General features: G+C 41.7%; 1 protein-coding gene across 8 annotated transcripts in view; it reads left to right on the top strand.

Annotated features, from left to right (window-relative positions):
* LTBP1 (latent transforming growth factor beta binding protein 1) overlaps window positions 1–13,944 on the top strand; it is a 427,484-nt gene extending 413,540 nt beyond the window's left edge. For all 8 annotated transcript variants that reach the window (XM_059943619.1, XM_059943615.1, XM_059943620.1 and 5 more), the window contains 3 exons: window positions 5,546–5,668; window positions 11,668–11,817; window positions 12,966–13,944. In XM_059943619.1, the coding sequence (XP_059799602.1) occupies window positions 5,546–5,668; window positions 11,668–11,817; window positions 12,966–13,147 (455 nt within the window). In that variant the 3' untranslated portion in view covers window positions 13,148–13,944. The remainder of the gene's footprint in view (window positions 1–5,545; window positions 5,669–11,667; window positions 11,818–12,965) is intronic.
* The last annotated feature ends 773 nt before the right edge of the window (window positions 13,945–14,717 follow it).

Genomic DNA, 14,717 nt, shown 5'->3' with positions numbered 1-14,717 from the left:
CGTGGCATATGGGATCTTCCCGGACCAGGACTTGAACCCATGTCCCCTGCACTGGCAGGGGGATTCTTAACCACTGCGCCACCAGGGAAGCCCCTGGGTGCTTCTCTTTTTAGCAGTGGTCCCCAACCCCCAGGCCGCACAGCAGGAGGCGAGCGGCAGATGAGTGAGCGAAGCTTTATCTGCAGCTCCCCATTGCTCGCATTACCACCTGAACCTCTCCCCAGTCCGTGGAAAAATTGTCTTCCACGAAACCTGTCCCTGGTGCCACAAAGGTTGGGGACCGCTGCTTTTTCGGATACCTAATTTTCTCTCACAACTCAGCAAGTTTTAACATCAGGAAAGCAGGTTTACCGCCTGTTCACCAGGCACTGTGGATAAGAGTGTACTCTCTCAGAATGAGCATTAAGCAGACAGACACCTAAACAGATGTCCAGTTCCACAGGGTGTGGCATCACCAGTAGAATCCTCTCTCTTACGTTCCTTCTTCTGTCATCAGTACTGGATGGTATGTTCTGTAAATGGTCAACATTTTTCTAATTCCATAGCTTTTGCTAATTTCAAAGAAAAATGCCGATTATACTACGGGCTCAGCATGCGCTCAGGTAAATATTCGTTCCATTCTCCCTGTCTCCTTCCTCCATTTCCTGGTGTGTATGTTTTCCAAACACCATCCTCAATTAATAGTACATGTGGAGGCCTGTAGGAAAAACACCTGATCTAGAAGTTTCAGTAAAATATGACCCATTTTTCCTTAGGCATATGAATGGGTCCTTCTCCTTTATTTGAAAATCATGCACTTCAAACTTCAGAGCGCACTAGGTTTTCAGCCCTGATGTGTGGAGAACGAAATGCAGCCTCTTCATCATTTCTAAAAGCAGCTGAATTTAATCTGCCTCAGTCAGACTTCACCTCCCAGTTTCCTCACATGCCCGATTCGCATTGTGACGTGTGACTGTCCAGACCAGCCCTACAGATGTGTCTGTCATAAGGAAGGAGATTTCCTGCCAGGATATGATAATGTGCTTCCCATTGCTGCTGACAGCAGGGGCCCCAGACCTCTTGGCTCCAGGGGGGCAATTTTTTAACTTTTTTTCAATTTAAAATTAAAATCAAAGCAGTACCATCTGTCATGTGAATCTGCCATGCCAGGGAACTGAGCGTGATCCATGGCCTGGATCTTGTTTAGACCACGTAAGTGATGGTGGCCCACACCATCCCATGTGTGTCTGTCATAGCTTTGATCAAGAGCTTAGCATTTGTGCCTGCAGAGGTGAGGAGTGCAATGAGTGGGGGGACTTTGAGGTGTGAATATTTCCCACTTCCTATTCATTTCACATTCATATTCGGCTAGATCCTGGACGGACACATTGTATGGTGTCCCAGAAATGGCATTTGCCTCACAAAGTACAAGCCCTGCTAAGCAGAGCTCTTCCTTTGCACCAAGCCCCAGACAACTAGGTCCTTAATTGTTGTCAACTTGCTTAAGTAAGGAGTGTCTTGCAGAAGGAAAAAGACTCTAGGGACAAAAAATGTGTTCATCTCTACACGTTGAGCTGGATGAAGTGGCAGCCAAGAGATTCTCATGGGCTGCCATCAGGAGCTGTGGAAACAGTTCAGGGATCTGCTATTCCCATCTCCATAGCCTCAGCCAACCACAACTCATTGCCTCCCCAGCTGGACTCTAGCCATGACCCAGCCCTAGGGATAACCAAGGCCAAGCGCCTCCAAGCTCAGTGGGCTCTGGTGTGACTTGGGATGCTCAGAGATCCAGCACATGTTAGAAAGGTGCATGTGCCCAGATCCTGGAGGAGACGCCTTACCCAGGATTCACTAGAAAACTCCACGATATTCCAGTTGTTCCCTTAAAAGATGATGAGAAACCTACTGGCTACTCAAGGCATTTCTAAAGGGGTCGAGCATATACTAACAACTGCTGAACATCAGTTTTTCCCCCTGTATTTTGAGTTTTGTTGATCTAGTGTTAAAATGTGTTGTTGCTGATACCTTATCACTGTCTGATCAAGCGATTAAATTTGCCCAGGCAGTCAATAATTTTTGAGATGAAGACATCTTTCTCTGTTTACTGAGTTGGAGTTCCCCTCCATCTATTTAAAAATTTCAAATCTTGAAACAATATCTAAAAACATCTGGAGACTGTGCTGTCATTGCTCTTAATTTATTGTACAAGTCTTTGCCCATTGACAACTACGTTTAAAGTTTTGCTAACACTATGTTATATCAATCATTCTGATACCATCTTTGCAAATCCTCATTCATTTCCAGATGTTGAGCAGGGACATGAGTGATTTTACCGAAAAGAAAAAATTGTAACCTCCATTTTCTCGGTGCTTCAAAATTTATGAACAGTTCCATAACATCATCTCATTTTTTAATACATCAGTAACAGAGAGGCAAACAGGAATTATCCCCATGTGACAGATGTGAAAACTGAGGCTTGCCCACAGTTGCTAAGCTGGAAAGTAAGTGGTACAGTCAGGACTTGAGCCCCGGCTTCTGCCTCTGAAGCCCATGTTCTTTTCATTACCCTGTGCTCATTTCACCCTTGACCCTGGCCAAGAATGAGAGCAGATGTGCGCAATGGGAGAAGCAGCATGGATGGATTAGGATAGACCCATCATGCTCCCAGAAAAATAACTCAAAATGCCTGTCCTGGTGTTGATGGGACTGTAGCACATCTTCAAATACAAAAGAGAGTACATTTAATGTAGAAATGATGTTTTGATAACTGACCAAAACTCTTGAAGTTTGGATTGGTAACGTGTTAGATAAAGTGAAGCAGCAAAGGACAGTAAGTTCTAGAAACTTGAGAAAAATGCATGTCCAGGGATGAAGGGAGGGGAAGGAAGATGCAGCAAACCGCAGAGGGTCCCCCGTCCATTACTCTCCTCTGCTTCCCTTTACGGCCTGGGTCACGTCCAAAGCCTTTCTTAGGAACTACTTGGTAGTCCCCAAACACAGCTTACAGTTTGCTTTTGTGATGCCTTTGGGTAAACTCTTTTTAGAATCCCAAATATCTTCTATTAAGTAAATCCTTCTCATCTACTTAGTTTCCAGTCAAGTGTTCCTTTTCTAGGAAGCTGTTCCTAAACATCACACAGGAACAGAAGTCCATTCCTCCTCCACTTGTCTCCCATTTGATCCCTTCCCTTTGTGCTGTTAGATGGTGAGAGCTTGGAGGGTGGAGACCAGGTCATTTCTTGGTGGAAGAGGCACGGTCTAGGGGACAAGCCATGGGCTCGGGACTTGAGCGCGAGGTGCTGAAGAGGAGCGTATACTGCTCAGCCATCTCTGGACTTAGGTTTGCAAAATAAGAGCATGAATTAATTTTTTTTTAATATCCACTCTTTTTTTGTTTTAATTTATTTATTTTTGGCTGTGTTGGGTCTTCGTTTCTGTGAGGGCTTTCTCTAGTTGCGGCAAGCGGGGGCCACTCTTCATCGCAGTGCGCGGGCCTCTCACTATCGTGGCCTCTCTTGTTGCGGAGCACAGGCTCCAGACGCGCAGGCTCAGTAGTTGTGGCTCCTGGGCCTAGTTGCTCCGTGGCATGTGGGATCCTCCTAGACCAGGGCTCGACCCATGTCTCTTGCATTAGCAGGCAGATTCTCAACCACTGCGCCACCAGGGAAGCCCAATATCCACTCTTGATCACAACTGTTGCCTGGATACAAAATGTTGTCTCCCTTTCAGATGTACAACAAATATATATAAAAAGTCATGAGAGAAAATGACCTCAGTGTATGAAACTTGTAAACATTTCTGCGATCTTGCCTTTGCAGGGAAACCCTTAATTCTTCTCTTTCAAACCTGAAGCAGAAGTGACAACCATTTTTGTTCTCTTTGTTTGAAGCTTTATTTTTGTGAGTCAACGATCTTTTTCCAGGTTTAGCTATTTCCTTAATGAAATTAATATTTCTCATGAAATGGTTTCGTGGGGAAGCGCTCGGGGATGTCTGGGATGGGGGTGTGCGCCGTTCCTGGAATGCCTCCCACAAGAAGAATTTTAGGAAGGGGCAACCATGATCCTACCCCGTCTAGGGGTTCAGGGTCTTTTCTGCTTTTCAGGGTCTTTTAGGGGAGAACGTGCGGGTGTGTGCACGTGCATGCGTGCGCATACACACACATACCTCACACTCACCTCTGACTCCTTTAAGAGGAGGGTGATGGAAGAAAGCCTTGAGAGTTCACACACTTGCCTCAGTGCTTTTCTTTAGTTTTGTTACAGAAGGAACCAAAATAGGGGGAAACTCCTTCAATCTGTGGTCCGGGCAAGTGCGGCTGCCCTGAGCGTCCAGCCAGTCCTGGCGCCGGCTGACCTGCAGCTCTCAGTCCCGGCAGAGATGCTGAAGTCTGGCTAGCCCCAGAATTTTCACCAACTGCTGGATGAATCCTTGGGCAGTATATTTTCTATAAAATGGGCGTTCAGAACATGAAGATATCTCTTTTAAAGCTTTCCTCTCTAGACCTTCTCAATAACTCTGCTCCAAAGTACGGGTAAGAGCCTGAGACCGTGAAATGCACTGAAAGCACAGTCATTCCCGAACACGTGGAGAACCAAGATCCCATGTGCTAGGTGGGTCCTGCGAGGAGGACTAAAGGGGGAGTTAAGTCAGATGGCCATGGGAATGGGAACGTGGCCTCAAGAAACGGTAACTGCAGATGAATTCAGCTAAGGTGCAGAAGAGGCAAAGACAAGAATTACAAAGGAGCTAAGGTAGATGTAGGAGAGGAAGAATGTTAAGTGTACATCCTTCAGCTGCATGACTGAGTTCAAGTGTGGTGCTGCCTCATACCAGTTGTCATTTAGCCACTCCATGCTTCTGTTTCCCGTTGGTAAAATGGAGATAATGGTAGCTTTTCATAGGGTGGTGTAAATATTTTAGTGAATTAATGTGTATTAAGTGCTTAAAACAGTATCTGGCACAGAGCAAACATGATACAACTCTTAGCTGTTATTACTAGTACCATTACTTCACTGTTACTGTTATGATGATGATAATCATCACTGCTATAATGCTATTCATAAGGACCAGGTCTTGAGTAGAGGAGTGTAATAGTAGGTACTAAATTCAAATGGTACTTAGTAGCATCTTCGTTTGGTTGTGTCTCATTTTTGGATCACCAGAGATGCATTTTTTCTCTCTCTCTAGTGAGTGGAAAAGTGTATATCTGTATGAATGACTACTTTATACACTTTAAATGTTTTGAGGAAAACACCTGATGGGTTCAGATAAAGCCATTCTTCCAAAAGGCTTGCAGCACTCTCCAATGGCTCATTTTTTCAGTCCTTTACTCTCCTGGGATACATTCTACCAACTGTTCAGCTACTATGTTGGGTCTTCTATTCAGAATCTTAATTATGCTGTACAGCATGAATTGTATGTGGATGTATAGAGCACCCATAAAGAATATTGAGATGTTTCAGGATCAGGGGTGTGTGTGGGAGATGGGGCACGTGGTGACTGGGTGCATCCAGGTGCGAGCAAACAGCGATGGTGTGTCACGTTCATTGTCATTTCCTTCTTAGATGACTACGCCCAGCTGTGTAACATCCCCGTCACGGGACGCCGGCAGCCATATGGACAGGATGCCTTGGTCGACTTCAGTGAACAATACGCTCCCGAAGCTGATCCCTACTTCATTCAGGACCGTAAGCAACATTTTTTAGTTATTTTGGAACTAAATTGTGGTTCTGAAGTTTAGTCAGTGGTTCTCAAAATGTAGTCCCTGAGAACTTGTAAGAAATGCAAATTTGCGAGCTATGCTGTAGACCTGCTGAATCAGATACTGGGGTGAGACCCACCAATCGGCTTTACCAGCCCTCTGAGTAATCCTTACGTACACTCAAGTTTGAGAACCACCGGATCAGATTATGAGTCTCACTGGTGGGAATGCTGTTACGTTTGTTTTATTTATTTATTTTTTGAATTTTATTTTTTTAGACAGCAGGTTCTTATTAGTCATCCATTTTATACACATCAGTGTATACATGTCAATCCCAATCGCCCAATTCATCACACCACCCCCCCACCCCTTTCCCCCCTTGGTGTCCATATGTTTGTTCTCTACATCTGTGTCTCAATTTCTGCCCTGCAAACTGGTTCATCTGTACCATTTTTCTAGGTTCCACATATATGCATTACTATACTATATTTTTCTCTTTCTGACTTACTTCACTCTGTATGACAGTCTCTAGATCCATCCACGTCTCAACAAATGACCCAATTTCGTTCCTTTTTATGGCTGAGTAATATTCCATTGTATATATGTACCACATCTTCTTTATCCATTCATCTGTCGATGGGCATTTAGGTTGCTTCCATGACCTGGCTACTGTAAATAGTGCTGCAGTGAACATTGGGGTGCATGTGTCTTTTTGAATTATGGTTTTCTCTGGGTATATGCCCAGTAGTGGGATTGCTGGGTCATATGGTAATTCTATTTTTAGCTTTTTAAGGAAACTCCATACTGTTCTCCATAGTGGCTGTATCAATTTACATTCCCACCCACAGTGCAAGAGGGTTCCCTTTTCTCCACACCCTCTCCAGCATTTGTTGTTTGTAGATTTTCTGATGATGCCCATTTTAACTGGTGTGAGGTGATACCTCATTGTAGTTTTGATTTGCATTTCTCTAATTAGTGATGTTGAGCAGCTTTTCATGTGCTTCTTGGCCATCTGTGTGTCTTTGGAGAAACGTGTATTTAGCTCTTCTGCCCATTTTTGGATTGGGTTGTTTGTTTTTTTAATATTGAGCTGCATGAGCTGTTTATATATTTTGGAGATTAATCCTTTGTCCGTTGCTTCATTTGCAAATATTTTCTCCCATTCTGAGGGTTGTCTTTTCATCTTGTTTATGGTTTCCTTTGCTGTGCAAAAGCTTTGAAGTTTCATTAGGTCCCATTTGTTTATTTTGGTTTTTATTTCCATTACTCTAGGAGGTGGATCAAAAAATATCTTGCTGTGACTTATGTCAAAGAATGTTCTTCCTATGTTTTCCTCTAAGAGTTTTATAGTGTCCAGTCTTACATTTAGGTCTTTAATCCATTTTGAGTTTATTTTTATGTATGGTGGTAGGGAGTGTTCTAATTTCATTCTTTTACATATAGCTGTCCAGTTTTCCCAGCACCACTTATTGAAGAGACTGTCTTTTCTCCATTGTATATCCTTGCCTCCTTTGTCATAGATTAGTGGACCGTAGGTGCGTGGGTTTATCTCTGGGCTTTCTATCTTGTTCCATTGATCTATATTTCTGTTTTTGTGCCAGTACCATATTGTCTTGATTACTGTAGCTTTGTAGTATAGTCTGAAGTCAGGGAGTCTGATTCCTCCAGCTCTGCTTTTTTCCCTCAAGACTGCTTTGGCTATTCGGGGTATTTTGTGTCTCCATACAAATTTTAAGATTTTTTGTTCTAGTTCTGTAAAAAATGCCATTGGTAATTTGATAGGGATTGCATTGAATCTGTAGATTGCTTTGGGACGTTTATTTTCTTTAAAGAAAATCTTATTTGTTATAATTTCCATGACAAAATCATTTTTTTACCCATAAAGTGGTGGCCTAGTTTAAGGGTCAGAGTTTTCTTGATAGCTTGGTTATATTGTAGTCTTTTTTCATACAAGGAAATGGTAAGTATTAACTGTACTGAGTTGATCTTTTTTTTTTAACGTCTTTATTGTAGTTGCTTTACAATGTTGTGTTAGTTTCTGCTGTATAACAAAGTGAATCAGTTATACATACACATATATCCCCATATCCCCTCCCTCTTGCATCTCCCTCCCACCCTCCTTATCCCACCCCTCTAGGTGGTCACAAAGCACTGAGCTGATCACCCTGTGCTATGCAGATGCTTCCCACTAGCTATCTGTTTTACATTTGGTAGTGTATATATGTCACTGCCACTCTCTCACTTCATCCCAGCTTACCCTTCCCCCTCCCCATGTCCTCAAGTCCATTCTCTTAGAATGGGAGATAAAATGATTGCTCTCCTGGTCAGAGATTAATTTTTAGAATTCACTTGTGAGGGGGTTTATTAAGTAAGAAATGATGTGTGATGCTTCTCCTGGATTTGTGAGCAGACTTTTCAAATGGGAGGTGGAGTGTGTATGTGTGAATCCTGTTCCCATTTAGAAAGTAAATGCCTAAATGTACAACCAGAGTGTCCCGGATAAGGAAGCCACACAAGCTAAATATGTCTGGGGGAGAGACCAGAGCTTTCAAATACAGACTAATTATGTGAAGTCTGAAAAATGGGATGGTACAAATTGAAATATCAGTAGATAATGGGTTGTCTGCCTTCAAGAATGGGACTAGAGTAGTGGAGTCCAGGTGCCTGTTCCACATCCTACAGAGGGGGCCTCCTTGCAGCAAGTGAAGCTGCTCCAGATTTTCAAGGCAGAATCCCTGCAGACCAGGTAGTTGGGGTTAGGACTTTGGAGACACTGCTGAAATTATAAAATACAGCAATGCTGTTCTTTTTTTGGGACCTTTCACCTGTGCACAAAGCAAACTAGCTGTGACCTGGGTCCTGAGGAGCAACACAAGCTTTGTGGGTGCCTCTGGAGCTACTTCAGTTCTGAGCCAAAGAGTGTTTTCCTCCTTCCCTCTCTCCCTTCTTTCCTTTTGTTTTTTAAAGTATGCAGTATATTGATCCTTCAGCCAAATTAAAACTGCTTTAAAATTTACATGAAAACAGCATTCTATTAAATCAGCTGGGTTGGGTCTTCTAGACCTGAGTGGATCTAGAGCATTGCCAGCATCCAGAAGGACCCCTGGTTCCCTTTTACCAGCCGCCCTCCCACCCCCTCAGGGTAACCACTATCCTAACTTCTAACACCTTAGATCAGTGGTCCCCAACCTTTTTGGCACCAGGGACCGGTTTTGTGGAAGACAAATTTTCCACAGGTGGTGGTGGGGGTTTCAGGATGATTCAAGCACATTACATTTATTGTGCACTTTATTATTACATTGTAATATATAATGAAATAATTATACAACTCACCATAATGCTAACAGGAGGTGGAGCTCAGGCGGTAATGCGAGCAATGGGCAGCTGCAGATGAAACTTCACTCACTTGCGGGCCGCTCACCTCCTGCTGTGCGGCCCGGTTCCTAACAGGCCATGGACTAGTACTGGTCCGTAGCCCAGGGGTTGGGGACCCCTGCCTTAGATTTTCTTTTAATCAACCACAAATAATCATGCACTACTTCAAGAAATGTGCTTAAATACATTGACAGCTATAAGCCTGTGCACTTAATGATTTCTACACTTCTGTGTATGTATTTATAGGTCAGTAAACATTTACTTTAAAAAAAAAAAAGGGAGAAGAAATATTAAAGTTGAAAGAAAGTACAGTTTGCCTGCCCCATAAGTCCAAAATACCAGGGTAAATCTACATGTAACTCTGACACAATCCCATGGCTTGTGTGTGCAGCCTCTAATGCATTATAGTTCAGATGCCAGGAATTTTAATGTTGAAATGTTCTGGCTTATGTAGTTGTTTTTTATTTTTTAAAGCTGTCATTGCTTTAAAACTTTTAAAATTCACTACAAATGTTAAGAAATAAGCATGTTGGTATCAGGTCAATTTCCTGTTTAGCAACATAGGAAGTTGCAGATGCAGTTGGAAGACCCCCAGCTTTGACTATGTAAGGGCCTTTAAATTTCTTACAAGTTGCAGAGAAATAGCTCTTCCTTCCTAGACCAGGATCAAAGGCTCTCTGGCCCTACTGAAGACTTAATCGTATGGGGTAAGGTGGTAAAAGAGAGGCTGAATCACACCACCTTTATTATTCATCATCTTGTGCCTTTCTGTTTAAGAAAGTTGGGCTAATGACTGATATGACCTTTAGTTAGAGCAGTATTTCTAAAACCGGAATTTTCTAGAGCAGAGATCAACTTTTTCTATAAATGCCAGATAGTAAAATTTGTAGGCTTTGCAGCCTATATAGTCTCTTTTGCAGCTACTCAACTGTGCTCTGGAATCAGGAAAGCAGCCACAGAGAGATATTAGCAAATAGGTGAGGCTGTGTTCCAGTAAACTTCATTTATAAAAATAGGTAGCAGGCCCACTTTAGAGCACGGGCTGTCCTTTGCTGACTGCTGTTGTTTTAGAGTCCTGTAGAAGTATTTTGGGGAGTCTGCTTAATGTGTGTATAGGAGTTTCAAATTTTAATTTCATGTTTTAATTTCTGTAATAAACATAATTTTACTAGTTAAAATGAACTTTGCTGTGTTACCTGGACTTTGAAATATTTCCATAGGTTGACTTTCTTGTCAATATTTCTCAAACTGGCTTCAGGATCTGCTGACAGTCTTGATGCCCAGTCGTATTTTTTTTCCTTTTTAGATGTATTACTTAATTTTTAAAATCATTGTTAGACCTTACAGCCCTGCATAAGAAATGATATTTTGCTGCCCCCTGCAGTTCGACTGGAGAATTACTTCAAAGGCCAGATGTAGAGTTCTGACTCTAGGTTGATTTTTTTTTTCCCCCTTAAAAGCTAATACGTGGGGCTTCCCTGGTGGTGCAATGGTTAAGAATCTGCCTGCGAATGCAGGGGACACAGGTTCAAGCCCTGGTCCGGGAAGATCCCACGCACTGCGGAGCAACTAAGCCCGTGCACCACAATGACTGAGCCTGTGCTCTAGAGCCCGTGCTCTGCAACGAGAGAAGCCACTGCAATGAGAAGCCCGCACACCGCAACAAAGAGTAGTCCTCGCTCGCGGCAACTACAAAAAACCTTGCACAGCAACGAAGACCCAGCGCAGCCAAAAATAAATAAATAAATTTATATAAAAAAAGAAAAAGCAAATACATGGTGCCTTCAGAAGGTGGGGGAGAGGATGAGACCCCCAACATCAACAGTGTGTTTGGGTCACCGTGGATTTATATTTACAACTTTCCTCTCTAGAAACAGAGGAAAATATTCTTGATGCCTGGCTACATTATTTTTGTATTTCTAAACTCTAGCTCTGGATCAGTTTAAAGATATCTAAAAAAAAAAGGAGCCAAACAAGAGCTTCTTTGTTTTCTTTAAAAGAATTTTGGTTTTCTAAACAGAAATATGATGTATTTCTCATTTATCAGGATGTTTTGAGTCGCATTTACTGCTTTTATCCTTTGATCCCCCAAGAGCCCTTTTGTAAGGCTCATTCCAAAGCCAGAGCAAACAGACCTCACATGGCCAGCCTGGCTTTTCTCCACGCCTGGGAACTCCCAATGAAAGAGCACTGCCTCCAATGCTCGTGCGTCTTAGCAAATATCTACTCTCAGAGTGAGTTCCATCGGTTCTATCCTGAAAGATGTTCTGACATTTACCCTACTGAGAACTCAGGAAATTTAAAATCTTAGACAAAACATTTTAATAATTAAGGGCAAAAACAAATACCCTACTTGCTGTGTCGTTTTATGTGATTTTAATGTAGCACATCAGAATTCAAGATGTGGGGCTAATCAGGACAACCTACCCAAGGTTGGTGATAGTTTGCTTAATATCGTGTACAGATATATTCGCTTAAATTTTAATGCTATCTTTAAGGAATTGGAAATATGTATGTATGATGAACCATAACCTTAATGATCATGTCATTTTAAAAAACGGTGTAAGAGGTTGAAAATTCCTAACCTGCCTCCTGTCCTTTCCCTTCCAGGTTTTTTAAATAGCTTTGAGGAGTTGCAGGCTGAAGAATGTGGCATCCTCAACGGCTGTGAAAACGGGCGCTGTGTCAGGGTGCAGGAAGGTTACACCTGCGATTGCTTTGATGGGTATCACTTGGATATGGCCAAGATGACCTGTGTTGGTAAGAATCATATGTATTTGATGGGAAATTACTCTTTTCCTCAATGCCCTGTGGCTGGACCTCAGACAATCTAGTACATTTAAGATTTGCAGAGTTTCAGTTTGGGAAGATGAGAAAAGTTCTGGAGATGGATAGTGGTGACGATTACACAAAAATGTGAAGGTACTTAATGCCACTGGACTATCCACTCAAAAATGGTTAAAATGGTCAATTTTATGTTCCATATATTTTACCACAAATTTTTAAAAAGTTGATATTTAAGAATTCATATAAATGGTACATACCTATGGAGGAAAGGCCAGAAAGTCTGGGGTAATTAGTTTGACTCTTTTAAATTGAGCTTTTGACTCTGCAGCAAATGTTTTCCCTGAATACCTGACACCAGCAAGAGGGGAATACAGATGAAAAAGAAAATACAACTTCCATTTTAGAGAAAGTTCTTTTCACAACTCTCACATTGCCTTCCCTCTTACTTTTAAGAGAACAGTAAAAATATGTTTATCCTTACCGTGTGATTGAGGCTGTGTTCCTGAGCCTGTTGGCCTCCTTCCTAAATGACCCTTGACTTGTAGCATTTTTTTTCCTCTATTTTTGTGGCTGTTTTGCTCCGTCGTGTAGTTTCCCCACTTCAGTTTTGTTAGTCTCAATCTGAGGTGGGTCTAAAAAAAAAAGGTAACCTGGGTTATTAAAGGTGTTTCCAGTGCATAGAGCCTTTCTTTCCTGTGGAAAGTAACTTAAACCTTTAGAGAGGCTGCTCAGAGGCTCTCTGTATGTCTCTTGACAACCTAACAGTTCTTCTGTATGTGCAGAGAGGAATTTAGAAGTAGGATAGTTGTTCCAGCTTTCTTAAGGTTTGACTATAAAAAGTCAAGCTGACAAAATGGTCCCTGTTGTGTTAAATAACAAACAGGGAAAGAAATTCTAGAACCTCCTGGATAATCACCTTTTTAAGATCTAGAAAGTAGTATTTCTCTTGCACGTAATTGAAACAGACGGACAATAATGGGAAAGACTATGCAGTTTACTGTGGGGAGAGCACAGAATAGCCAGGCTGTGTTCAGGCCGGATGCCTCAGGTAGGGTGTAAATTGCATTTCCTCCCGGAGTGATGTTGAAGCTTGCTTACCTGCATGGTTTGGCTTATTGCAGATGTCAACGAATGTGATGAGTTGAACAACCGGATGTCTCTCTGCAAGAATGCCAAGTGTATCAACACCGAAGGTTCCTATAAGTGTGTGTGTCTGCCCGGCTTTGTACCTTCCGACAAGCCAAACTACTGCACTCCGTTGAATACCGCCTTGAATTTAGAAAAAGACAGTGACCTGGAGTAAAAGTGAAGCTACATAACCTAAGCCTGTATACTCTGCACTGTGTAAAGGAGAAAGAGAAATGTATTATACTTCAGACATTGCACTTGACCCAGAATGTTGGAAATATGGAAACATCATGGAGTTGTATATCCTCAGAAGCGAAAGGATTCAGTGTGAGCCTGACTTGTGTGACAGACCAAATGGACATTTCTCTGAAAAAACAGTATATATAGTCTGTTCATATGTAAAATTCAGTGGAAAAGAGGCAGAACAGTGCTATTATTTTAAACAGAAGGTTGTATTATTATGTTTTTTGTTTTGATATTTTTTACTATTGCTTGATTAAATCTGGCATTTAAATAGTGGTGGAAATATTTTATATAATTTTCATTTTTTGGTTATGCAGTTCCTTGGCTACTGTTTCTCTCTTTCAAATGTCAAGTACAAAAGCCTTTGATAAAATATTGTTTAAACTATTATAAGTATTGTTACACAGGGCTATGCTATTCCTGGTCTGGAACATTTTTAAAATCCAAATTGTCCTGTGGAGCAGGCAGTGATTGTTTCAAAACTTTTATACACATTTGGAGAAAAGTACTTTATATTTACAATGTGTTATCTGATTTTAATGTCCATTTTTAGCCAAGCTGCTGGTAGGTCTTAATTGGATCCCTTTCCTACAATGAAATGGAAGAACTAATGAGCTTACATTAGTATTATAATGTGTGAAGTAGGACCAGCAAATTTTAAAACTTGATGATCCCAATATATTTACCATTGTATGTTAAAGCAAAATAAATCACCATTTTTTTAGAAAATTTCTACATCCGAGTAATGTCAATGACCATATGCACACAAGTTGTTCCCAACTACCCCACTCTATCAATGGTATTCTATGAATGTAGAGTCTTTTACAGGTTAATTATTAAATTTGTTAGATACTGTTATGGGTGGAATTGTGTCCCTGGAATTCATGTTGAGTCATGTCCCCTCAGTACCTCAGACTATGACTGTATTTTTAGATGAGCTAATTAAGGTTGAAGAAGGTCACCAGGGTGGGCCCTAATCCAATAGGACTGGTGCTCTTATATGAAATTAGGACATACACAGGAAGATCCTGGGAAGGCACAGGGGGCCGACAGCCATCTACAAGCCAAGGAGAGAGGCCTAAGAAGAAAATTCTGTAATACCTCGATCTTGAACTTCTAGCCTCCAGAATTAAAAATAAATTTAAGCCACCCAGTCTGTGGTACTTTGACAGCCTTTAGCAAATGAATACAGATGCATAACATAGGAAGACTAGCTCTCAGTGTTCCAAGCCTTACTTAATACAAATCCACAGTCATACAGTTGTCTTATTTAACCTGAATTTCAGAATCTTTTTTTTTTTTAAGACTTTTTTGATGTGGACCATTTTCGAAGTCTCTATTGAATTTGTTACAATATTGCATCTGTTCCATGTTTTGGCTTTTTGGCTGTGAGGAATGTGGGATCCCAGCTCCCTGACCAGGGATCAAACCCGCACCCCCTGCATTGGAAGGTGAAGTCCCAACCACTGAACCACTGGGGAAATCCCTCAGAATCATTTTTA

Source organism: Balaenoptera ricei, chromosome 13 (assembly GCF_028023285.1).
Source record: "Balaenoptera ricei isolate mBalRic1 chromosome 13, mBalRic1.hap2, whole genome shotgun sequence".
NCBI classification, from domain to species: domain Eukaryota; kingdom Metazoa; phylum Chordata; class Mammalia; order Artiodactyla; family Balaenopteridae; genus Balaenoptera; species Balaenoptera ricei.
Note: the sequence above shows the minus strand (reverse complement) of the source record. Positions and strands in the feature narration are given on the sequence as shown.